We start from the raw sequence: 24,321 nt of genomic DNA, 5'->3' as shown, positions 1-24,321 counted from the left end.
GTCAAGCCAATGCACACAAGTCGCAAAAAGATTTAGGGCAGTTGTTAGGTAATCACGGTAGCGTTGATGGCCTCTGGGGAGTAGAGACTGGTGTCGTTAAGACAAGGGTATTTGATTAGCTTACACCTGGAGATATGAACACCATGAGCGTCAAGCGCCTTGGCTACGCACTAGGAAATCAATTGCATACAGTGAGAAAGCCCCAACAAGAAACCGACGTCACGGATACACGGACACTACGCTTGTGGGCCCAAGAGAATGTAAATGTGTAAGCACAGATGTGGTTGGACAAGAATCTACTGGAGGAAATTGCAATAGGGATGGAACATGAATAGACTACTACCCTTGAATTTTGGGAATCATGCCTAGGACTGGTGCGCAGCTAAAAGTTCCACGCCAGTTTGAATCTGCCATACACGTTATGAACTTTTTTCTTTTCCTAATGACCAGAAGACAGGAATCTGCCTCGGCTGACCAATACGTGACACCACTTCAAATGACATAACCTTTAAACATTCTCGAGGACCTGCTCCTTGAACTCCCGCTCCACCTTCTGGCCCTTGTCATCAGTCGCAGACTCTCCGTGGAGAGCAAGGAGAGCACCGAGGTCGAACTTGGGCGACTTGAGGAGCTTGACCTTGCGAATGTGAACCTAGAGACCAACATTAGCTCGCTGTACATGGAATGATAGTCGATCAAGAGAAACAAACATTCTGGAGGGGGTAGATGCCCTGGGTGGACTTCTCGATCTCACGGCCAATAACCTCGGGGATGAGCTTGTGGGTGAGCTGAGAGAGAGTGCAGCTGGCGGCCTCACGCTGCATGATCTCAGTCATCTTCTTGCGAATGGCGCGGATCTGAGAAGAACGGGCGTAGGTGGTCTTCTTGATCTGGTTGGGGCGTCTCTTGGTGAAGGCAATGGCGAACAGACGGAGGAGGTAGTCGTCAGTGGTCTTGACGGTGACGTTGGCCTCAATCAAAGACTGCCACTTGCGGACAAGGGAACGGAGCTTGTCGGTGGTGAAGTCCAGACCGTGGAAGTTGGTCAAGCAGTTCTTGCCCTGGATCTCATCAACGCGGAGCTTGACCTTGCGGAAGGCGTGGTCCTCGTCGTTCTGGAGGTCGGCCAGAGAGACCTCGAAGATACGGCCCTTCAGCGAGTCGTTGGCGTTCTTGAGACCGCTGGTGCGGTTGACCAGAGTCTTGCCGACACTAGAAGAGTTCATTAGCCAATCCGAACCGACACCGATTTTTTTTCATTGTCAGGGCCAAGATGCATACTCGCGGGTCTGGAAGGTGGAAGGAGCCTGGCGAGCACAGTTAGCAAAGGAACATGACAGCAATGCGTGGCAGACTCAGCATACCTTCACGGAGTACTCGTCCTTGCGAGTGAAGGGGTCGACTGTTCTCTTCTTGATACCCTTCTTACCCTTTGAAAGGCGCTTGTTCCTAAACGACGAATATTAGCGTTGGGATTCGTGCGAAGTGTGTGGTGAAATCGTCAAGGCGCAAATAGAATTGAAAGCATTCAAGAGAAGACAGCAGGGTGGAAGCTTACTTTCCAACAGCCATGATTGCGAGTCGTATCTGTGTGTTGTTGGAAGACAGACAAAAGGTATCGCACCACGCGCTCAGAGGGTTTCGACACTGCTCGGCGAGAGGGTTGAAAACCCACAGAAAACTCGGCTAAGCGAGACGCGGGCCCTAGTTCTAGATTACATCAGCCAATCATGTGACCGAACATTTCGAAAAAAAGAACAAGGTGGAATTGTCTACGATTGTCCCAGTGGACTTGAGTGACGGTTCATTGGCTGGTAATTGGCTAATGATTGCCCTATTGCCGTGTATGGTTACTCTGCAAATATCGGCCTTGTTACGTTAGATGTAAATTATACAGACATAGTAGATGGAAGAAGAAAGACAGTTATTGGGTGAGTTAACGCTAAGTCAATGAAGTTCAATAAAGCAAATCAAGCGACTCATTTCTATCATAACAGTCCAATATATTCAATATACTCCCGATCCGCAGGGACGGACGCGTTGAATTTGACGTCGACCATCTCATGTGCGCTCACATGATCTGCGAATTGCCACCAAAAGTGACATCAGGGGACGGTGACCGCATCATCAATATTCCGGATCTGATTTGGGTAAGTCTTCTTGGCCCTATACTCTTGCTCCGCACGAGTTCCTTCTTCCCCCACAGCTTAATCAACCTCACCTCTGTCTGTCTGCAATCCCATTTGAGTCGCAGAGACTTAGCTGCAGTATGGTATGTAATACAAGATTACCCCCTTGATCCTGATAGCAAGGTCCAGATGTTGATTCTTGGAACAGGGCAAGCGCAAGAAGTCAAGCCGGACCCCCCAAGGGCCCCGAAAGGTGATTGAACCGCGCACACTTCTCAACACTACACTTGACACGTTAGATTGACTCTTGCATTTAGCGAGATCCCCTACCAACTGCCTTCTCTTGTCTTTTCTGCAACCATGAGAATTCTGTTATCGTCAAGCTAGACAAAAAGTTAGGCTTAGGTGACCTCTCATGTAAAGTTTGCGGCCAAAAGTTCCAAACTGGCATTAATTGTAAGTCGCACGCTACTTGACGAGATCATCGACCCGCGCCTAACACCATGGCTTTCTAGACCTCTCCGCTCCGGTTGACGTTTATTCCGACTGGGTGGATGCATGCGACGCAGTTGCCAAAGATACCGCCAACCAGTACGAAGCACCCAGCGCCGCACCGGGCCACCGCGGGACTAGCAAAGAAGATATTGCAGAAGAACTAGGACATGGTGATGCTTACGCTGATGATGATTACTGATTGTGCGATGGGGCGAATGGCGCAAAAGGAACGGTACCAACAACAATCGATTTTATGAGTTATTTGTATGACAAAAGAACTAGATTTCGTTTTTCTGGATGTATGTGCTCCGGCACTTCCTTTTCAAAGACATATCTGCACACCCATACAGACCTACGCTACAATCCAGTCTGGCCCGGAATCTTGTATGGGGGCCTCAATGTCGAGGTGATCTGTAACAATGCCCATGAAAAATGACCTGACAGATGCTTCTGAATGGCTCTGTTCTGGCCACAGATTGTAAATTGTCATGGATCATGACACACCTTACAGAGTATAATATCTGTCGCCAAAATCGCCCAGTCCGGGGATGATGTACCTACCAATAAATCAGTATGAAAATCATGATTGCTCTCTCAGGGTTCTTACTTTTTCTCATCCAGCCCTTGATCGACAAAAGCGGTGACAACCCGAAGCTTGGGGAATCTTTCAGCAAACTCAGCAACACCAGATGGGCTGGCAATCAGATTCAGGAAGAGGATCCGGTGCTCTGGAACTCCTCTTTCTTTCAATGTCTCCACAGCAAGAGTGGCAGAACCGCCTAGGAACAGATCAGCTGGAGATTCTGGGCCAATGGACTCTGAGGATCAACATACCAGTTGCAAACATTGGGTCAAGCAGAAGAACCCATCGCTCAGCAATGTCAGCAGGCAACTTATCGTAGAAGAGCTTAGGCATGCATGTCTCCTCATCGCGCTGGATGAGGATTTTTCCGATACGGACAGACCGGCAGCAGTCCCGTAGTCCTTGTTCCATGGCCTCACCTGCTCTCATGATGGACACTCCACAGATTTTGCCTTCGAATTTGACGCCAAGGTAAGCTCGGCCAACGGGGGTGGTGACAGACTGTTCAACAACGGGAAGGTGGTTAAGACCCTCTTCCACCAGCAATCGAATGATGCGATTTGAGTAAAAGATGAAATCGGCGCGAGCTGTTCTCTTGTCTCGGATCATCCTGTTTGGTACATATGAGTCTAGAGTGATCTCCAGCTGCAGAAAATGGGTTTGCCTCACGTTAACAAAGCAATCAACTGGGGGGTTTGAGGTAGCACGTGGACATTCTCATAGGAAACATCCTTAGAGACAGTCGCAGTGGGCTTTTCACCATCAGGGCGGTACATAGGACCAACACCCTGCGCAGGAGATGGAGCTGATTCTGGTTTGCTGGCCATGATATCGGTTGCAGATAGCCGGGGGAGTTTGGTATTCGGAGAAAATATGGATCAAGGGACTAAACCCGTGGCGACAAATATCAGCTCAAGACACAGAAGAAAAGTGTACAGAAAGAGAAATTCGAGAGAGAAGTCGAGGAGAGCGGGGAACTCGGGATTTCTTATCTTTTATATCGTCGAGAAGCTATGCCACAGTGGGTGATTCTGCCCCATCTCCTCCGCCTCTTATCACTTGCATTCTCCGCTTCCTCCAACCGTGCCTTGCTAAGCCCTTGCATACTACGCCACAGCTCTTTGTGAGCTTGCGCCAGCTTGGTTTCACATTGCAAAAGATATGGCTCCCCAAGAAACACTTACATGTTCCTCAGCCCATTAGCTCGACTCGCTTGCCGTCTTGTGGACGTCTCCAAAAACCAAAAACCAATCCAATTTGATTGACGCGACAACACTTGCTACAAAGCCAGCGCATCGAAGCGCCGACCACCCTAGATCGACTGCACCGAGAGCCAAACCATGGAGAGCTCACGTCCCCGGAATCGAAGGCCCGTAACCTATGGGTCCGCTGCTAGGAGCCAATCTCGCCCGGACAGTGCCAAATCTACGCGTTCCTCCTCAACCGCAAGAACTCCCAAAGAAGCAACCTTGCCAAGTACTTCGCGTAATTCGCGATTGATTACCTCCAAGTTACAGCGCAATAAGAATGAGATCAAGCAACCGGCTACATCCATCAATGAATCAACCCCAAGCACTCTAGCACGACCACAGCTTGACCAAGATTCCAGCGTGTATGACTTTCCCTCTTCAGATGAGGCGCAGACTCCTATCGGCCGGCGCAAGCGAAGGCGTCATAATGCCGAAGACAAAGAAGTTCCTGTGCCTCTACAACATACAACCTCAAAAGAATCTCCCTATGACGCAAAACCAAAAACGGTAGACGGTGGACATAGTAATATGCGAGATCGCCGGAGAACATTGAAAAAAGATCAAGATATCCATTGCATGAGGGCGGTCAATGATTCGGGGGTCAGCAAGTCAATCTTACGACAGACGAATGAGTTCTCTATTTCTGGTAAGTCGGGCCCTGGGAGATTCTCTTCGCCAGTGAGAGATCCTGAGCCCACTGAGTCGCCCAAGCCTCGGAAGCCCTCGCCGAAAACCCACAAAGCCTCACATATCGCCACTGAGAACGTTACTCCCGGTCGAAGGAGGCTTATTGACTCACTGGGAATAACAGGCTCTCCAGTTGAACCGTCGCCAACAATTCCTGCCGAGAGCCAGCTAACTCCAAATCGAGGTTCTCGCAATACGCCTCTGAGCGAAGTGCCTGTGAACGACAGTCAACCCGAGAGTCAGACTCAAGATACCCCTGCCCCTGTACCATCTCATGCAAGAGGATCCCAGGTCACATATGCACGCCAGCGGTCCTTCCTTGACGATCTCTCCATGACAGATGAACTTCAAGCGGCAAACATATCTTCTGAACTGGAATTTCCTACTAAGCCAGTTCAGCGACAGCTGAAATATGATGCTCCTCCGATGACTCGTGTGATTGTGGCTGATCAAGAAACCAATGAAGATGGATCTGTTCGCAGTATTCATGAACTCAGACAGGCGGGTGGAAATGCTAGGTACCGAGGTGCTGTTGAGTCCATATTTGAAGACATTGAAGATCCTCAAAACTCGCTATCGGGTCGATGCAATGCTTTTGTTCTACTTTGCCACAAACTCCTGGATACTGGGGCTCGACACCGATTTGTCGAGTGCAATTTTGACAAACGATTAGTGGATTGTCTTTCAGTTGAACTTCGGGTTATTCCAGTTATCCTGGCCTTCTGTGCATACGCACTGGTATCCTCCGATGGGAATTTGTCATATGTGCTTGCTACTTCTGCATGGCCTAGACTTCTGGAGACATCATCCGTTCTGTTGGACATTCAGGATGATATATCAGTGGTGAAAGATGCCGAAACCAACGGACTTTCTCGACCCCTGCAGAAGAAAATTCAAAATATTGTCCCGGAAGTGTCCTCGGTGCTATTCCACAACCCTGCGTTACTAAAACTTTCTCCTTGCATTCTGGCCTTATACTGCATGAAATCGACCATATCGATCATGCAAACCAAAGGCGAGAGTCCTAGCCTTTCCACGAGTCTTCTCAAATTATTGGTCAAAATTCTATTATCAGAAAGCTCGCTCTGTGTTTCTCAGAAGACAGTCTCAACCGAAAGCTCTCAAAAGCTAGGATTAGGCTTCGCAATTCTGGATGCCTCGACTGCATCAGCCGTGTTCAGAAATGAACATCAGGATCTGCTTGGTTCACTTTCCGGGCTCCACAGCCTACTCTACCTGAAGAGCTTACATGCGGACCCTGTTAGCCAAAAAATCAACACTCTCTATATCCGGGTCATTCTCAATGTCACCAATAGTGATGGTTTGCTCTGCGACAAATTCGCAAACCCGGAGCTGGTGGGAGGTTTGGTCGATGTGGTGTTAGCAAATTTTGGTGACCTTACCGAAGATGCACTTGGCCAGGAAAACAACTCCCTGGACAGTGTGATATTAGCTCTTGGCGCTCTCACTAACTTGTCTGAACGAAGTGAAGAGTCAAGATCAATTTTCCTCAGGCCCGTTGACTCCAGCAGTTCTTTTCTTGACCGACTCCTACACCTATTTATGACCAATGTTGATTCCATCTCCATGGTAAGCATTTCAATCGCGTTTGCGTTCTGGGCTAGGCTAACTGCTTCTACTTAGGCTCATTCGGTCTTGGAAGTACATCATAATGTCGCCGTGGGATATTTAGCAGTCCTTCTTCTGACACTTTGCCTGCACAACAGTGCTCGGTTGAAGATCAAGAACTCACTTGTTCCAAATGGTCTGGTAGCAGTGACCTCGACTGTCGATGAGTTTCTCCAATACCACCAGAAAATTGAAGAAGAACTCTCCCAATTCCCGACAAAAGGACAACCGGCGAGCGGATTCCTGTCTAGGCTACAGGAGCTTGTGGCCCAGGTTCGACAGATCGATTTATGACGGATGCACTCTACGGATGAGATGGTGCACCGGTACACCCTTGACCTTAATCTGTCTACAATCAATTCAATCAATTTAAAGTGATGGCGTTGAGTGTATGATCTGTTGGAACGCCTTGATACCCCATATTTTGTCTGGAATGAATTATTTGTGTTCAAAATGTCCAGTTTGAATTGAATGATTGATTAATTGATATCCAAAAAGCATCACCTTGACCTATATCAACTATAGTAACATAGCCTGGGTCAACGCTCCAGACCATGAGGCGTTGTGGGAGTTGGAGAAAGGTCCGTTTGCATTGTTTGCAGGACCCAAGGGAGTTGGAGCTCCGCATGCATCGAGGGGGATTTGCCACCTAGCAACGTTCACTCTTCACAACAAGTGACATTGTCTTTGAAACGTTGTGGATTGAAATTCAAGGCTTTGCAATTCATTTCCCACGCTGTTACACATCTTTTCCTGATTCTCATTGCCTTTCACCATGCCTGCCGCACCAAAGCAGAGGAAGATCGCCATTGTCGGCAGTCGCTCCGTGGGTATGAACTTCTTGGATACAATGCAGTCCTATGTTGTCTAGGCTTATCTAACATTTATTTCGTTTCTTGCAGGTAAATCCTCACTCACGGTCCGCTTTGTCGAGCATCACTTTGTCGAAAGCTATTACCCTACCATTGAGAACACCTTCAGCCGAATTATCAAACACAATGGCCAAGATTATGCGACTGAGATTGTTGATACTGCTGGACAGGTATATGAGTCTCGAGTGAGGTCCTTGCCGAATATTGGCTAATTTCTTTCTAGGACGAATACAGCATCTTGAACTCGAAACATTTCATTGGAATCCATGGATATATTATCGTCTATTCAGTTACCTCCCGACAGTCTTTCGAGATGGTGCGAGTCATCCGGGACAAGATTTTGAATCATTTGGTAAGCCAGGGGTTTTCCGTTTCCAACCAAAACTGTTACTAAGATATCATCTTTCAGGGGGCGGACGAAGTACCCCTTGTTGTTGTAGGCAACAAGAGTGATCTTAAGCCCGAACAGCGCCAAGTTACTCTGGATGAGGGTCGTCAATTAGCAGAGGAGGTCAACTGTGCATTCACCGAGGCCAGTGCCTTCCTTGATTTCAATGTCACCAAGGCTTTTGATCTTATGATCGGAGAGGTTGAGAAGACTTCAAATCCCTCGCAGCCTACGGGAGGAAACAAGTGTATCTTGATGTGATACCGAGAATTCCTTTGTTGAGCTGAGATGGTAAGTGAAGCAGATTGAGAATAACCTGAGATACTTCTTTTCCCCCATGGATCTATCATCCTATTGGACCTTACCTGGCTGCAATTGAACTCTCTGGTCCAGTTCCTATTGGCTGATCGCTTGATGCAGGATTTGTGCTATTGATATTACTTTCTGGCTCTTTTGAAACCCTTGGTTGGGCTGTCTTTCCCTTTTTGTCTATGTTTCTGGAATTGGTCGATTGTTTTGGGGGGGATTTTGCATGAATAATGAGCTTAAGGTCTAGTGGACATGGATTGGTACCATGTATAGAGTAATGAACTAAATACAGGCAATCCCAGGCCCGCAGATTGTAGATGTTAACAATCGTTCATTGGAAATAGCGGGTTAGACTCCCTTGGGCACCTTTGAGGCACCTCTGCCGATTAAGTAATCTGCTTCATCAGCCCACGAGTGCGTGTATCCACGCACCGGGGGATTTTCATCTTTACCCCTCCACACATTGAGTCACCCCTCAATCATCATACTCAACACCAATCCTCAACATGCTCGACCTTGCCGACTTTGTCACCGAGCGCGGTGGTGATATTAAGAAGATCAAGGAGAGCCAGCAGAAACGCTTTGCTCCCGAGGAAACGGTCGATGAAGTGATTGCGCTCTACGAGGAAGCCCGTCGGGGTATGTCTTTCACTTTTCTCTCGATGCCAGCTACTGATATATCACAGCACGTTATGAGGTCACTCAGATCGGTTCTCAACTCAATGCGCTCCAGAAGGAGATTGGAATGAAGAAGAAGGTTATTATGCGCCAACCTCGGGATTGCGACTGAATACTTACAAAGTGCCAATCAGAACAAGGAAGACGCAAGTGAGCTAGTCGGACAAAAGGCGGAGTTGGAGAAGCGCAAGAAACAGGCAGAGGAGGCCGCAGTTGACAAGGAAGTGCAACGAGACCGAAAGATCCGCACTATTGGAAACTATGTCCATGAATCCGTGCCCGTGAGCAACGATGAGGTATGTATTGGGGCTGAATTTGTGGTATTCGATGCACGTACATAGCTGACCAGCAATCGTTCGGCATAGGAAGATAACGAGGTGATTAGGACATGGGCTCCAGAGAATGCCCAAATGGACAGGCCAGGTTGTCTTTCCCACCACGAAGTCCTTACTCGTCTTGATGGATATGACCCGGAACGTGGTGTGAAGATTGTTGGCCACCGCGGATACTGTCTCACTGGTTATGGTCTTTTCCTCAACCTAGCTCTGATCAACTACGGTCTGGAGTTCCTCTTCAACAAGGGCTATAAGCCCAACCAGCCCCCACAATTCATGCTTCGCGATCTCATGGCCAAGACTGCCCAACTGGAGCAGTTCGATGAGGAGCTGTACAAAGTCACTGAGAGTGAGGACAAGACTACCGACAAGTACCTCATTGCCACGTCCGAACAGCCATTGTCTGCGCTGCACGATAGCGAGTGGTTGCAAGATAAGGACCTTCCCATCAAGTAAGATACGCGCCCCTCTTGTGATCATTGCATCGCTAAACGGGAACATAGGTATGCCGGTTACAGTACCTGCTACCGCAAAGAGGCAGGATCACACGGCAAGGATGCTTGGGGTATCTTCCGTGTTCACCAATTTGAAAAGGTGAGCTCAACCTCAAGGACTCTACTTGAGCCTTTGTATACTGACATACAGATTAGATCGAGCAATTTGTTCTCACAAAGCCCGAGGACTCGTGGCAAGCCTTTGAGGACATGATGAGCACCTCGGAGGAATTCTACCAGTCCCTGGGACTTCCATACAACATTGTTGCCATTGTCTCTGGTGCCTTGAACAACGCAGCTGCTAAGAAGTACGATCTGGAGGCCTGGTTCCCCTTCCAGAAGGAGTACAAGGAGCTTGTGTCCTGCTCCAACTGTACTGACTACCAGTCCCGAGCCTTGGAGATCCGCTACGGTGCCAAGAAGGCTACTGATTTGAAGAAGACTTATGTTCATGCGCTGAACGCCACCCTTTGTGCAACCGAACGAACCCTCTGCTGTGTGCTGGAGAACTACCAAAGAGAAGACGTAAGTACTTTCCCAACTCTGGCAGTGATGTTCTCATAACTAATTAAACGTCTAGGGCATTGTGGTTCCCGAGGTCCTTCGGAAGTACATTCCCGGCGCTCCCGAATTCCTTCCTTATACCAAGGAGCTCCCCAAGGATAGCACCTCGTCCAAGACCAAGACCAAGTCCAAGGGCACCGATGATGCCACCAAGAAGATGCAAGGCCTCCAGGTCTAGGATCACGTGACCGGGATATTGCTTTAACGGGCCACCAGCATCTGATTGGTTGAAAATTAGAACAGGAAAGCCCCCCAAAAAAAAGAAAGAAAGATTTGCCCCGCGAACATACCCCTCCATATGATGTTTGAAGATGTTAAATCCAACCATTGCAGTTCTATCTTCGATTTTTTTACAGTAGTACACATATTAAACTAGTCTCCAAGTTATCTTTTCTCTCTCTCTCTCTCATCATCTATAATGATCTCCCTTAATCTGTCTTCAATCCCGATTTGCAATCGGATTTGCAATACGGTTCCGATTCCGGAGGCTTACTTAATTGCCCAATTAAGAGTCATAAGGTGATTCACCTCTTCCTTTTCACTCCCAAGGTCGTTTCTCTTCTCCAATTCTTCTCCCCTCACCAAATCTCCCTCAATTATGACTTCCGCAAGAGATATCCGTCCTCGTCAGGACGACTTTGCCCAGCAACACCTTTCGGCTTCGCCCAACGCCTCCTTCCATTCCCCATCCAGCCATGGTTCCGCTCTGGGCCGTATCGTCCCTCTGGTCAATGCAAAGCACCTGAAGCCATTCGCCACACAAGATATCAAGGTCTTGCTTCTGGAAAACGTGAACCAGACCGGCCGCGAGATCCTGTCCCAACAGGGTTACCAGGTGGAATACCTCAAGTCTTCCCTCCCAGAGGATCAACTGATTGAGAAGATCCGGTGCGTTATCTGGTCATTGAGAATTAAGCGTGGTGGCTGATTGGTCATTTCTTATAGGGATGTGCATGTCATTGGTATCCGTTCGAAGACGAAGCTTACTGCGCGCGTTTTGAAGGAGGCAAAGAATCTGATTGTCATTGGTTGCTTCTGCATTGGCACTAACCAGGTTGATCTTCAATACGCTGCTGAGAATGGTATTGCTGTTTTCAACTCCCCCTTCAGCAACTCTCGCAGTGTTGCCGAGCTTGTCATTGGTGAGATCATTATGCTTGCGCGTCAGCTAGGCGACCGCTCCAGCGAGATGCACAATGGTATCTGGAACAAGGTGAGCAACGGATGCTGGGAAATTCGAGGAAAGACTCTAGGTATGTCACGGGTCCTTTGGATGCATTGACTTTTCAGCTCATGTTTTTTTTTTTTTTTCACCCAGGAATCATTGGTTATGGTCACATTGGTGCCCAGCTGTCAGTATTGGCTGAGGCTATGGGAATGTCCGTTATTTACTTCGACGTACTCAACATCATGTCACTCGGAACTGCCCGCCAGGTGGAAACCTTGGAGGAGCTTTTGGGCCAGGCTGATTACATTACCTGCCATGTGCCCGAGATCCCCGAGACCAAGGGTATGATTGGACAGAAGCAATTTGAACAGATGAAGACCGGCAGCTATTTAATCAACGCTAGCCGTGGAACTGTTGTGGATATTCCCGCCCTCATTGACGCTATGCGGAGCGGCAAGGTCGCCGGTGCTGCCCTGGATGTGTATCCCAATGAGCCCGCTGGAAACGGTGACTACTTCAACAATGAGCTGAACACCTGGGGAGCCGATCTGCGTTCGCTGAAGAACTTGATCTTGACCCCCCACATTGGAGGTAGCACTGATGAGGCCCAGAAGGCTATCGGTGTTGAAGTTGCTCAGGCTCTGGTTAGATACGTCAACGAGGGCTCAACCTTGGGCGCTGTCAACCTGCCCGAGGTCGTTCTCCGTTCTTTGACTATGGACGAGCCTAACCACGCTCGCGTAAGTGGCACCGTGTCCAATACCAGGATGATTTTGAAACTGACATTCTATTCAAGGTTATCTACATTCACAAGAACATTCCTGGAGTTTTGCGAAAGGGTATGTGCAGCATCATACTAATGTAAAATGACCTAGTTAACATGTTGCAGTCAACGAGATTATTGGAGATCACAACGTCGACAAGCAAATGACCGATAGCAGAGGCGATGTGAGTTGAATCCTGCAAGCTCTGAATTGTTAGAGAGACTAATTGTGTCTAGGTCGCTTATTTGATGGCTGATATCAGCGACGTGGACACTGCTACTATCAAGGATTTGTATACCAGCTTTGAAAGCCTTCCCTGTAAGACTCCTACTTCCTACTTCCTGCTCCCTGCTTGAGTTGTGATTCGTTCCAAGCTAACAATCTATCAGCTCGCATCATGACTCGCATTTTGTACTAGAGGATATTTCTCTTAGCAAGCTAGCTTTCAGGCTGTGATGCTTTAATCAACTTAAGACACATGAGCCCTGTCATGGGGGTTCACTTCCGGTTGCAATGGGCCACTCTCAACGAGGGGCCCTGGGAGAAAGAAACAATTTACTGCACAAGAATCTTGGTCTTTAGGACGCCATAAAAGCCGTTCGAATGTTTATTGCAACCATCATTTCCTCATTTCCTACAACAGGGGCTTTCAATCTGTTGACAGTGATATGAAGTATTCCACAATTTCTTTACGCAATTCTCGCTGTGAGTGTACTTTACATGCATTGTCTGAGCCCTTTCTTGGCTTCTCCTTATCACTGGTCCTTCCTTGCCTATTTTCGAGTGCTTTGGTTGTATCACTAAGATCATAGCAAGTTGGGGTTGTAAAAGGACTTCAGACCCTTGTTGTAGACAAAAAGTCATGACATAAACGGTTTTTTTTTTCATTTCTATCCATCATAACATTTTCATCGGCATTTAGAATACATAGATAGGACCAGTAGGATGATCAGCCGCGACTCCCATCCCTGTAACCGGGACTACGACTTCTCCTTCTTGGCTCCCGACGGTGATCGTGTCGATTGTTTGAACGCCAGTCAGGATTGGCGCTAGAGTCCTGTGGACGATCAGGAGCGTTGCCATATTTAGGAACATAGGAATCAGTGTTGCCCGGTCTGGTTCCTGAACGGCCCTGGCCATATCGATCTCGCCGCTGATCTTCTCTTCCGTCAGGTCTGTTGGTTTGGGTCCCATCCCATGGCGGGTGAGCGGATATTGGGGGACGCGGAGGTAACCCGGTGTCTCTTTGCGAAGGAGGGAAAGGCCCGCGGCGATGGGCGTTTCCTTGACCCGGTCCATTTGGCCTGCCTCGTAAACCACCAGGAATGCGACTATTTCTGGAATCTGGTCCGCGAGAGCCAGAGCTTCCCCAGCCACTGTTTGACTGGGTATCGCTTGAATTGACGGCAGGAACAGGAGGTACTGGTGCTCGCTGACTGCGAAACTTCTTCCGATCAAGTTCATGCGAATCTGAGAATTGAGGGATATCTCCGGGTCGTGCTGGAAGCGGAGGAGTGGTAAAGTAAGGATGCTTCAATGCATCAATTGCGTTAATTCGTTTCTTCCAGTCAAGTTTGAGAAGTTCTCCTAGAAGGGAGATGGCTGTTGGACTCAAGCTGGACAACTGGTAAGTTTCATTCATATAAGAGTGATGGATGACACATACTCCTTAAAGTAGTCGGCAAGGTTCCCGCGCTTGAATCCAAAGTTCTTCACGCCCTCGCAACCCGGTAGCAAACTCCATCCAGGCATGTTCTCCTCGGTGGGAGTTCCCACAAGACTGAAAATTAGCTGCGCTTGGTTAAGGTCACTGTTGCCCATAAGTATAGGCTTCCCTTTGAACATCTCGCCAAACACACAGCTGGAAAGATGGTTAGAGAACGAAGTAATGTTCTGCTTCCGACAAAGACATACCCAACTCCCCACAAATCAATAGCAGTAGTATAGCGTTTCAGTTGTAATAAAAGCTCAGGTGGCCGGTACCATCTTGTGACAACAAGAGCCGTGTATTCCCTCTTTGCCTCTCCTCCTCCTTTGCCGGGTTGCGGAGGGGGCTCATCATAGGGTCGAGCAAGTCCAAAATCAGCAATTTGCAGAAGGCCACCATTGCTGATCAGCAAGTTTGCCGCTGTCCAGTTAGGTTAGCTCTAGTACCGCCACAGGCTGATTCAAGGCCTACCTTTCATATCACGATGCAAAATACGGCTCTACAAATATGTTAGGTATATGTTGCAGATTGGGTGTCAGGTGTCACACATACTGCATGTAAATATTTAAGACCCCCAAGAAGTTGCATCAAATAGCATTTGATCTGGGGCTCGGTGAACTGGACAGCCGGGTTTTCTAGCAGTCCTGAAAGATCATGCTCCATGTATGGGAAGACCATGTACATACTGGGCTTCTTTCGCCCATCACCTGATATCTTGTTAGCTTTATCCCTCTCTGGAAACGCACGAACCAAGCTTACCCTTGCCTCGTTCAATTGCCATCTCTTTAAGTTGTAAGATATTCGGGTGCGAGAGCGCTTTGAGAAGTTTGATCTCTCGGATAGCAGTGATAGGGAACTAGCTTTGAGTCAGCTGTGGCCATGGAAAGATTGATGGAATCCACTCACGCCTTCTTTTTCGTGGTGCATTAAGATCTTTTTGAGAGCCACAACCGTAGTGTCTTTCTTTGATCTTGCACGATAGACCTCACTATTGCTTGGTCAGGAATATTGCTTGTGTGTACCCGGTGACAACCTACCCAAAGGTTCCTTCTCCAAGCTTCCCGACAAATTCATAGTCACGGATGTTGGAACAGCCGGGAAACCGAGCTTGGCCGTCGTCGCTTTTCTCGAGGGATGTGATCGCCATGTTGACTCAGTCACTATGAGTTGTCGCCCGTGACAAATATGTCACGTATGGTATGATTCGATCCGGAGTCGCGTTGAGTCTCACGCCAAAAGTCGCGCGCGTTTTGGGCAGAGAAGTCGGGGTGAGTGAAAAGCGTTGAGCTTAATCAGTGGTACTGTTCCAAGGCAAGGTCGGGCTCCAGGAATCTGTAAGAGATCGAGTCATCTCACACCAAAGAGAATTCAAGTGAAAGCGAAAAGGCGTGTACAATGATGTCGCATTGCTTTCTTTGAATAGAATAAAGGTCGAGTTCAACTGCTCAAGGGCCAATAGAGAGCTATATTGAGATCTGAATAGGGACCAGCCCAAGCGAGGCGCAGACAATACAGGCCAGAGTGCCCAAGGATCAACGAAGTGGTTGTCGAAGATCAAATAATTGATGCGGTTGAGTGCCGTCAGTGGTCACGTGCAGCCACTTCCCCGTCTCCGTCCAAGGGCAGAACTCTCCAACCTCACCCGAGTTCTGTGAAGCAACGACAGTCATTCCCAACATACAGTAAGTGCTGTTAGCGCCGTACTCGATCTTATACCGTGGTTAACAATATCCTTCGTACAGTCATGGCGGGCAACTCCTCCCACCCTATCCACATCCACCCGGTTCGCCCGCTCTACCGCTTCACTGCAACCGCATTGGGCGCAAGCATGTGGTTCTTCGTAAGCAATCCTTTCCCCCTAGTCACTAAGTGCACTATGCTGACATTTTCTTCTGCGCAGCTCATGTACCGGGCCAAGAAGGACGGTCCGGCTCTGTTGGGCTGGAAGCACCCGTGGGACCATTGATCCCCGAATTTCATAGTCGACTTTTCTTTTTATCGAATGGCCACTGCGCAATGTGTGGTCAAAGACAATGGTGACTGGATTGGTCGATTTGCGTACGGAGTGCATTGGCGGTAAACGCAGAGTTATTCCAGAGTGCGTCTCAACACAGGTCCAGTTCATGATAGCCATTTACCAGTTGAATTGTATCATACCCTTTCTCTTTCATTTTTATCTGGGCCTTATTATTTAGACCCATATTTGTCGGGTCTGAACCCCCAATATCCCTCTATCTATAAATCTTATGTGTAATTGCTATAGATACAGTGTGAGTCCTTTAACAGCACGCATTACATACGCATCTCCTCCAACAGCACCTTGTACATGCGACGCTTCTTGTGATAGTTTGGTTGCAAGCGGACGCGTGCATGTCCAATCATCTGTGCCAGGCGAGGGAAAATGTTCTTTTCCGCTATCCAGGCGAGAGCGAAGACACCCAATGCCAGCGCAACCAACCAGCTCCGGAACCCGTCAGACATGAACGTCAGTTGCATAACGTCCACGACCCATTGAGAAGGTCTGAAAAGCATGTAAGCCGAAACTAGGAGGTCAACTATGATAGTAACGAGATATGGCGCTATACAAAATCAGTCAATATAATCAAGTATCTTGAGATGGGATTCTCACCATTCATCGTCATTGGTTTCCGGAACGGAGGCCCGGCACTGAGAATAACACTGGTCAGGATGTACTGGAAGCAGGAGAACAAGAACAAAGCCGTGTTCTCTGAGTTAACAATGTTGCTTTTCTCAATGTCCAGCTGCGGCGGCATAAACCTAGGAAATGTTAGAAGCGGCGCAAGAGAAGTAAACCATAGGACACTGACCATGGTTGCATCTTCACTGTCTGAAAAACGGCAAGCTGCGATAGTACTACTATCGAGATATGTCCAAGCAACGGTGTCAATACTTTGCGTGAAACCAGATCGGCGGTTGGACGCTTCCGAGATAGCGTGGAAGCAGGGTCGGCCCAACCCACTGCGAAGTCTGATTAGACAAACCTGTATTATAAACCATGAGATCACTTACTGAAGATTGCAATTGGCATAATGAGTGCAAGATCGATGAAGAGGAACTGGGAATGATTAGTTATCTAATGCTCTGGAGTTTGGTAGGTAGACCGCTTACTTGGAAATCGCCCAGGTTTGACCCTGAAGTGTAGAGGAAGCTGACCGAGGAGAATTGAATGGCGGAGTAAAGACTCATGAACTTAAAACAAGAAAAGCTCGTCACCAAAGCAGCTCGGCCCTCACTGTGATCATTGTTAGACATCTGGTCCATCTATCAACGCATATAACTTACCGAATCAACGTTGGGACACAGGAGATCTCGAAGACGCGGCTAGTGAAGGGTGCAGCGACAGATGCCTCGGCATCTGACAAGGAAATACCAACATCCGCAGCCTTCAGTGCGCCACAATCATTGGCACCATCGCCGCAAAATCCGCAGCAGTAATCGATGGATTGAAGTTTCTCGACTAGTTCATGCTTTTCGTCCGGAGACATTCTGGCAAATACCTTTCCACAAACAAGTACCTAAAGCCAGACATATCAGCTTGCTCCGATTGGCAAATGGTAATTAGCGAATTGCTATACATACCTTGTTGAGGACATCCTCGTTCCCGTAATCAATCATCCATCTGAATGCATCACCAGTCACGGCAACAGAATAATTGAATGGGGCGATAGAGTTTCCTGGAATAGAGAGATCATTGTCCACGGTATCAATGGGCTGCAATTTATTAGTCGTTTTTCTCCCGCATATTAAAGGTCGGCTTTTACCAGAAGTGTTCTCGGGTCCAATCGAAGCTCAGGGTCGTCCACGCTTTCCCATATCAGAGAAGTCTTGGATACAAGACCAGGCTCTGCATCGTGTGTTAAATTTGAAATCGGTTGATTGCGGTGGAACTTACCTTCAATCAGATGGGGAATGAAGCATGTCTCATCGGCTCCAAGCATTTTACATTCGCGCGCAACACTGATTGCAGTCAGAATATTGTCACCCGTGCACATGACGTTGCGAATGCCCGCTTCGTTCAGCTCAGAAATCACACTGGCAGTGCTAGGTTTTAACTTGTTCTCGAAGATGATGAAACCCAAGAACTCCAGGTTTGATTCGGCCTCGGTTCGAGTCATCTTCTGGACTTTCATCCAGCTGAGCTTTCGTTCATACTTGGTGGCGCACGCAATCACGCGATATCCTTTGTGCGTGTAGTAATTCAGAAGTTCTTCATAATCCGAGGGAACTGAAACAAAAGTAAGCACACAGCTGAATACAGAAGGGTGGAGTTACTGACGAGATTCAGGAACACAAATATCCTTGATGCTTTCTGGTGCACCTTTGACAAAGAAGCTTGCTCCATTGTCACCAAATCTCCTAACCACTACACTCGCGCGGCGAAGATGGGAGACGAACTCAAAGGTTCGTAGGACTCCAAGCTCCAGGGGATTCTAGGCGGTGTTAGAGCCTGTGTCTTCTCAATAAGGTAGCAACTTACAGCTGAATTATCTTGCTGACTGGCACGCGGGGGAGGCTTTGCAACCGAAGGTGCAATTGTGTCGTACTTGTGGGCTCGGTCCGAAACATTGTTTCCTCCCTCTTCGAAATCCCAGTCGGTGAACTGGAACATCTTCACATCGAGAGGATCACCTAGGAGCTCATCGTCAACTACTCTGAGGGAATGACACGTCGCCATGGTGTAAATGATCTTTCTCTGCTTATCAAGGTCATATGCAGAGTTCGCTGTCTCAGGGGAGAGAAAGAAACCATCAGACGTTTCAGAGAGCAATTCTGAAAACCTGTAAACTCTTAGCGGGGGACCCCATATCCTTTCTTGGGGGAAGTTCAAACTTTTGACCACGAGTTACGATGCGCGCTCCAAGCACATCCAGCCCATCTTCCGTCAGAGTTCCAGTTTTATCAAAACAGACAACGTCAAGTTTTCCACCAACATTTACCCTAACATATGGTAATTAGTATCACATCAAAATACCTTGAACTATAACTCACTTCTGTGGACTGATACAAAATATGCTTTGCTTTTTCAGTCGAGAAAGAGCAAAATTAGTTCCAATTGTAAGAGTGGCTGGAAGAGCTGGTGGAACAACGATCGTTATCAGATCGAGGGCTCGCACTATGATCAAGTGCCAGGCAAGCTATATTTCTGTTAGTATTCGAAATTCAACTAGGTTCCTATCAATTGGGTGAAACTTACGCCCAACCGAACAAAATTGACAAATGAGGCAATGAAACCTAGGAGAGCCACCACACCCATAACGGCAATGTATCGGAACGAGTCACGGTAGAACTTGAATCCAGAGGGTTTAGGGAAAAGCATAGAGCGAACTAGAGCACCCTTTGTGGTTAAGAAGCCAGTTCTGACAACGATTGCCAAAGCAACTGCTTCGTCGTCATCAACGTTTTGAGGTCGTCTAGCGCGGATCACTTTGGTTCCACTGAAGAGGAAGTGCTTGGCAACTTGAGGATGTATAGAAGGGGTGCTAAGATCAAGATATTTGAGGGAGTCATCGGTGAGAGGTGTCTTGGATACCGGGACCGATTCGCCTGTCATTGTGTTAGATACCAAAGACCAGCCAAATGACTTATACATACCAGTGAGCATGCTTTCATTCACGATGCAGTCCCCTGACAATAATATGCAATCACAAGGAACCTGGTTAAGTGAAGGATCAGAGAACTCAAAAACATCACCAGGAACTAACTCCTGAGAAGAGACAGATCGCCCTAGAAAACAGTCAGTATTTGAATGGAGGTAAAGCGCCAGATCGACTTACAGAATCCGTTTCTCAGAACACGAACATCACATTCAAAGAGAGAAATCTCTCTGAGCCGACTCATAGTCTAATTATGCATTAGTATTGGATATGAGATAAAAGATTTCGGTCGAGCATACCGATTTAGTCTCAAGCACGGTCGTTGCAATGCTAGAGAATGAGATGAGGAAAATACAGACGGCATAGTAGTAATATTCATCCATCGACCAAAGAACAAGACTGGCAACTTGGAAGATATAGAAAGGGTGGAAAGCCTAATTCGTTAGTTACTATCATAGAATACCGATGGGGAAACTCACCTCGTCGAGAAGAAGCTGAGGCACAGTCTTCTGATGGATCTCAATGACGTTGCGCTCGAATATTTGTTCTCTACTGTCTCGCTCATCGGCATCCAATCCCACTCGCATGCCCTTGGCATTTGTCCACGAAGGGTCTTTCCAACCATTGATCAAGGAGAATTTATCCTCGACGGGATGATAAAAGAATCTCAAATACCTATAGTCAATGAAATGCAGTAAATCAATAGTCGGATCGCTATCTTCATCATAGGTGTGACTCGAAGAATCGGCGAATACCGTAGAGAGAGGGCGGCCATAGGCTTGGCTGCCAACCTCATGTACGGTAAACTGATTCCATTGATCCTGCAATGCATTAGAACATTTCTTCCAGGGAAATAACTTCAAGTACTCACCTCGATTGCCACCCACTGGCATTTTCCGATGGGAGACGATTTCCCAATTAGTCGTACCCGCCATCTTGGCAGCCACCGAAAGATGAGATAGGCAAATCCACCAGTCAAAATGCAGAGGGCGACATAGAGGGCAAATCCACCAGCACTTGTAGAGAAACCGGCAAAGACAGCAGTCAAATCTTCTGACGCGATATAGACCTTTTGGTTCAGTCTGTTGCCGGATCGTCGGTCTCGTCCATAGGAGCTTGCCGACATGTAGCGAGAAAGAAGTGGATGCTCAACGGAGTCGCGAGATATCGACAATCTCTTTGACACAAAGGACCCTCTGGCTGACTCGAGATCTTCGTCGCCTATCGCATGAACTGACTCCTCGTCAATCTCGCTCTCTTCATCTACCGCATCTTCATTCGACCACTCCTCAAAATCCTCTCCATCTTGAAAGTATGTAAAGCTGATGGTAGAGCCCGTTCGATTTCGGCGATGCGCAAATGACACAACACTGGAGGGAATGCTTTCCGAGATCGGTCCATCGAAAACCTGAAGTCGATTAGCTCGCCATCTGCGCGAAATTGGGTATATGACTGACCTCATTACGTGCCATCTCCACATCTGACACGACACTCAGGCTATACTACATTAGCACTGTGGGCATCACATCATAGTGTGCAATCGGAGTAGCTACCTGCTTCGCATGGAGTCGCGCCGCATCCCGCTCCGAGGCATTGAAAGATCCACGGGACCGGTCCCCGGAGGTGAATGTGGACGATTTCCCATAATAACCTCAGTTTGCCTGAATAATGAAATCCATGTAAAGGTCGGATGTCAAGTGTGGAAAGGAAGGGTGTGATCGACCTTATCAAGTCCCACCGCGGAGTGGCTTATCATCACGTGGTGGCTTACATTCACCCGAACAGGCATTCGCATCTTTGCCTCCTGTATACTACTTGCCAAGTCTTGGACCGCCTCTAGAGGGAATACATATAAGTATCCAGCTTCATCCATTGATTTCTGGGGGTTTTCTTCCCTGGACTTGTCTTCTTTTGAATCTCTCTTTTGCTCATCTCTAAGTCCATCACTTGTGTTGGTCTAACTTACCGGGTAGTTAATCTTGTAGAGCATATGCAAGTGAGGAGTGAGACCTTTGGCCTATGTTAATGCGCTAAAGCCAACAGCTGTCAATTGACTGGTAAGATTGGTTCTCTGATTATTTCCCAATTCCAATCGCACTATCCTATTCCAGGAGAATTGGTTTTCACATGGGATCTATATGGCTTCGATACTATGAGGGAAGTGTACCAATCTGTACATCCAATATGACCTACCTTGGCTTATCCTTTGTCATATCTCTCTGGTGGTCTTTTTGCTGATTTTCAAGAGTTTGGGGTGGATTATTGAACTCGTTGAAAGGGTTGGGATGGGAAAGAACTGGTGGTCTATGTCAGATATATACATGCGACCCTGCAGATATTATATCGATGACATGGTCCTATGCGACACAAATGCAGCAGGGTATCCTCATCGTCACATATCAGTACTTACTGTATAGTATGATGCCGTAGTCATCCTCCGAGCGTTGAACGTCATCCAGTCAACTACCGGTGTGTGGCCGTTTCTAAATATATCCGGGGGTTATGGGGGATCCCCAATTCCAACTCCAAACCAAACCAAGTATACACAGAAGGGTTGAAAGTGACCTGGCCACTTCTATCGAGTCTACCTCTACCTATCTAGATGGTTAGACAGGTAGGATTGTTAGTCACATCTAAAGACTGAGAGGGGTAACTAGGGACCTGGTTTACAGTCCAGGGCCAGGGTCAAAATTGAGACAGGAACAAGAAAGAAAGAAAGATGAGAGAAGAGAAGAAGATAAACAACTAAAAGAGAATCCAGATTAGACAAAAGACAGAGTCAAATAAGTATTGTTGGGGGGGGAATTTGCAGCCTTTGCAGCGATTCTCAACCAGAACCGTCGCGTCCCGCCAAGCCCCTCGGCCAGAGGCGCTAACGATCCCACCATCTTCCAGACTCTCCTCTCCCCCAAAACTAGTATCAAATTCTTCCTTTCTTCATCCCCCCCCCCCCTCCATCTCTACCCCTCGACTTTCACCATGTCTGAGCCCATCAGAAATAAGAAGGCTGATTTCCCGGTCGCACCGTATGCTTCTTCCTGTTTTATTTTTTCTTACTTATCCAAGTGAAGAAAAAAAAACTGACTGGCAATCCAGGACCCCGCAAAACACCCCGGCCAACAACGCTCCTATCTCTTCCCACGCCCAGCAGCCTGGTGTTTCCAGCATCAAGGAAGGTGAGTAATGAATCTCTCATTTACCCCTCTATGGTCGCCATTGCTCAGTGACTGACCCCCATGTTTTGACAGAGTCCCTTGACAATGCCGCCGCTGCCTCTCTCTTCGCCCGCAACCCTGCCCTTGTCTCTATGATCCAGGGAAAGCTGGGTCAACTTGTCGGTCGCTCATCCGGCTACATCGAATCCCTCCCCCCATCTGTCCGCCGCCGTGTTGCTGGCCTGAAGGGTCTTCAGAAGGAGCACGCCAAGCTCGAGGCTCAGTTCCAGGAAGAGGTGTTGGAGCTCGAGAAGAAGTACTTCGGCAAGTTCACCCCACTGTACCAGCGTCGTTCTACGATAGTCAACGGTGGTGTCGAACCTACTGAGGAGGAGATCGAGGCCGGCAAGGAGGACGAAGAGGAGGATGAGGAGGAGGAGGAGACCAAGGAGGAGCCCAAGAAGGAGGAGGGTGAGCCCATGAGCGGCATTCCTGAGTTCTGGCTGTCTGCTATGAAGAACCAGATCTCTCTCGCCGAGATGATCACCGAGCGCGACGAGGAGGCTCTTAAGCACCTCATCGACATCCGCATGGAGTACCTTGACCGACCCGGATTCCGCCTCATTTTCGAATTCTCCGAGAACGAGTTCTTCACCAACAAAACTATCTCCAAGTCATACTTCTACAAGGACGAGAACGGATACGGTGGCGATTTCATTTACGACCACGCCGATGGCTCCCAGATCGACTGGAAGGAGGACCAGGACCTGACTCTTCGCCTAGAGAGCAAGAAGCAGCGCAACAAGAGTAAGTCAAGCCATCTGGAGTATCTCACATCATCTAACAACCCTCTTCAGACACCAAGCAGACCCGCGTTGTCAAGATCAGCGTGCCCACCGAATCCTTCTTCAACTTCTTCTCGCCCCCACAGCCCCCCACCGAGGATGATGAGTCAGTTGCCAGCGACATTGAAGAGCGCCTGGAGCTTGACTACCAGCTCGGTGAAGACATCAAGGAGAAGCTCATTCCTCGTGCTATCGACTGGTTCACCGGTGAGGCTCTTCAGTTCGAGGAGTTGGGTGACGATATGGATGCCGACGACTTTGAGGATGAGGATGATGAGGACGAGGATGACGATGAGGACGAGGACGAGCGTGGGTCAGACCGTGATGTGGACGAGGAGGACACAGACGAAGAGGTACAGCCCCCCGAACTATATTATCTTCGACCCCCACTAACATGATTCCAGGACGATGGTTCATCCAAGCCCAAGAAGGAGGCCGCCGAGTGCAAGCAAAACTAAGAAGAAAAAAAGTTGACGGCGAATGCCCAACATGAATGACAGAAATCGTGCCCTCTGATATTTTGCTATGCTTTCTCTGATGCCTGTCTTGTCTCTCTGATCCCTTTCCTACTTTTCTAATATTCAATCAATACTTGACATAATCGGTGTGTAATTCTCGCCTCCAGCGCTCTTGTCAAGGGGGAGTTTGGCGAT

General features: G+C 48.1%; 11 protein-coding genes across 11 annotated transcripts; 7 read left to right on the top strand and 4 right to left on the bottom strand.

Annotated features, from left to right (window-relative positions):
• Positions 1-508: 508 nt before the first annotated feature.
• Positions 509-1,572, bottom strand: rps1 (40S ribosomal protein eS1; the record flags this gene model as incomplete). Its single annotated transcript, XM_057129611.1, has 5 exons — positions 509-652; positions 711-1,212; positions 1,282-1,307; positions 1,365-1,449; positions 1,559-1,572. 5 exons carry the CDS (start codon positions 1,570-1,572, stop codon positions 509-511), a joined length of 771 nt encoding a protein of 256 aa, XP_056982679.1.
• Positions 1,573-2,269: 697 nt separating this feature from the next.
• N7511_007233 (transcription elongation factor 1 family protein) lies at positions 2,270-2,823 on the top strand (the record flags this gene model as incomplete). The annotated part of the gene is made up of 4 exons (XM_057129610.1): positions 2,270-2,272; positions 2,338-2,382; positions 2,447-2,585; positions 2,645-2,823. The coding sequence occupies 4 exons, from the start codon at positions 2,270-2,272 to the stop codon at positions 2,821-2,823; spliced, it is 366 nt and encodes a 121-aa protein (XP_056982678.1).
• Positions 2,824-3,129: 306 nt separating this feature from the next.
• N7511_007232 (uracil phosphoribosyltransferase) lies at positions 3,130-4,034 on the bottom strand (the record flags this gene model as incomplete). The annotated part of the gene is made up of 4 exons (XM_057129609.1): positions 3,130-3,181; positions 3,232-3,403; positions 3,459-3,817; positions 3,877-4,034. The coding sequence occupies 4 exons, from the start codon at positions 4,032-4,034 to the stop codon at positions 3,130-3,132; spliced, it is 741 nt and encodes a 246-aa protein (XP_056982677.1).
• A 513-nt stretch (positions 4,035-4,547) lies between these two features.
• N7511_007231 (WAPL family protein) lies at positions 4,548-7,067 on the top strand (the record flags this gene model as incomplete). The annotated part of the gene is made up of 2 exons (XM_057129608.1): positions 4,548-6,734; positions 6,789-7,067. The coding sequence occupies 2 exons, from the start codon at positions 4,548-4,550 to the stop codon at positions 7,065-7,067; spliced, it is 2,466 nt and encodes an 821-aa protein (XP_056982676.1).
• A 481-nt stretch (positions 7,068-7,548) lies between these two features.
• rhbA (Rheb family small GTPase rhbA) lies at positions 7,549-8,294 on the top strand (the record flags this gene model as incomplete). Its single annotated transcript, XM_057129607.1, has 4 exons — positions 7,549-7,603; positions 7,676-7,815; positions 7,869-7,997; positions 8,055-8,294. 4 exons carry the CDS (start codon positions 7,549-7,551, stop codon positions 8,292-8,294), a joined length of 564 nt encoding a protein of 187 aa, XP_056982675.1.
• A 554-nt stretch (positions 8,295-8,848) lies between these two features.
• Positions 8,849-10,591, top strand: N7511_007229 (serine--tRNA ligase SES1; the record flags this gene model as incomplete). Its single annotated transcript, XM_057129606.1, has 7 exons — positions 8,849-8,981; positions 9,029-9,099; positions 9,155-9,316; positions 9,386-9,807; positions 9,859-9,949; positions 10,006-10,374; positions 10,430-10,591. The coding sequence occupies 7 exons, from the start codon at positions 8,849-8,851 to the stop codon at positions 10,589-10,591; spliced, it is 1,410 nt and encodes a 469-aa protein (XP_056982674.1).
• Positions 10,592-11,011: 420 nt separating this feature from the next.
• Positions 11,012-12,763, top strand: N7511_007228 (D-3-phosphoglycerate dehydrogenase; the record flags this gene model as incomplete). The annotated part of the gene is made up of 7 exons (XM_057129605.1): positions 11,012-11,301; positions 11,359-11,666; positions 11,732-12,321; positions 12,378-12,420; positions 12,471-12,529; positions 12,582-12,663; positions 12,735-12,763. 7 exons carry the CDS (start codon positions 11,012-11,014, stop codon positions 12,761-12,763), a joined length of 1,401 nt encoding a protein of 466 aa, XP_056982673.1.
• Positions 12,764-13,263: 500 nt separating this feature from the next.
• Positions 13,264-15,200, bottom strand: N7511_007227 (Serine/threonine-protein kinase bur1; the record flags this gene model as incomplete). Its single annotated transcript, XM_057129604.1, has 8 exons — positions 13,264-13,876; positions 14,012-14,206; positions 14,260-14,473; positions 14,525-14,552; positions 14,606-14,760; positions 14,813-14,909; positions 14,960-15,041; positions 15,091-15,200. 8 exons carry the CDS (start codon positions 15,198-15,200, stop codon positions 13,264-13,266), a joined length of 1,494 nt encoding a protein of 497 aa, XP_056982672.1.
• A 483-nt stretch (positions 15,201-15,683) lies between these two features.
• Positions 15,684-16,035, top strand: N7511_007226 (uncharacterized protein). Its single transcript, XM_057129603.1, has 3 exons — positions 15,684-15,735; positions 15,796-15,893; positions 15,954-16,035. Exons 2-3 carry the CDS (start codon positions 15,798-15,800, stop codon positions 16,017-16,019), a joined length of 162 nt encoding a protein of 53 aa, XP_056982671.1. The 5' UTR covers positions 15,684-15,735; positions 15,796-15,797; the 3' UTR covers positions 16,020-16,035.
• A 310-nt stretch (positions 16,036-16,345) lies between these two features.
• On the bottom strand, positions 16,346-21,313 carry N7511_007225 (uncharacterized protein; the record flags this gene model as incomplete). The annotated part of the gene is made up of 21 exons (XM_057129602.1): positions 16,346-16,632; positions 16,683-16,831; positions 16,882-17,032; positions 17,084-17,129; positions 17,183-17,306; positions 17,357-17,589; positions 17,654-17,785; positions 17,836-17,918; positions 17,967-18,299; positions 18,351-18,504; positions 18,552-18,852; positions 18,905-19,012; positions 19,064-19,209; positions 19,269-19,618; positions 19,667-19,798; positions 19,849-19,915; positions 19,968-20,102; positions 20,148-20,489; positions 20,540-21,076; positions 21,126-21,165; positions 21,222-21,313. 21 exons carry the CDS (start codon positions 21,311-21,313, stop codon positions 16,346-16,348), a joined length of 3,942 nt encoding a protein of 1,313 aa, XP_056982670.1.
• A 1,334-nt stretch (positions 21,314-22,647) lies between these two features.
• nap1 (histone chaperone NAP1) lies at positions 22,648-24,126 on the top strand (the record flags this gene model as incomplete). The annotated part of the gene is made up of 5 exons (XM_057129601.1): positions 22,648-22,694; positions 22,765-22,844; positions 22,917-23,630; positions 23,681-24,021; positions 24,073-24,126. The coding sequence occupies 5 exons, from the start codon at positions 22,648-22,650 to the stop codon at positions 24,124-24,126; spliced, it is 1,236 nt and encodes a 411-aa protein (XP_056982669.1).
• Between the last annotated feature and the right edge of the window lie 195 nt (positions 24,127-24,321).

The sequence above is a fragment of the Penicillium nucicola genome, assembly GCF_028828085.1.
Source record: "Penicillium nucicola strain IBT 29836 chromosome Unknown utg000007l, whole genome shotgun sequence".
NCBI classification, from domain to species: Eukaryota; Fungi; Ascomycota; class Eurotiomycetes; order Eurotiales; family Aspergillaceae; genus Penicillium; species Penicillium nucicola.
This window is presented reverse-complemented; position numbering and strand designations above follow the sequence as displayed.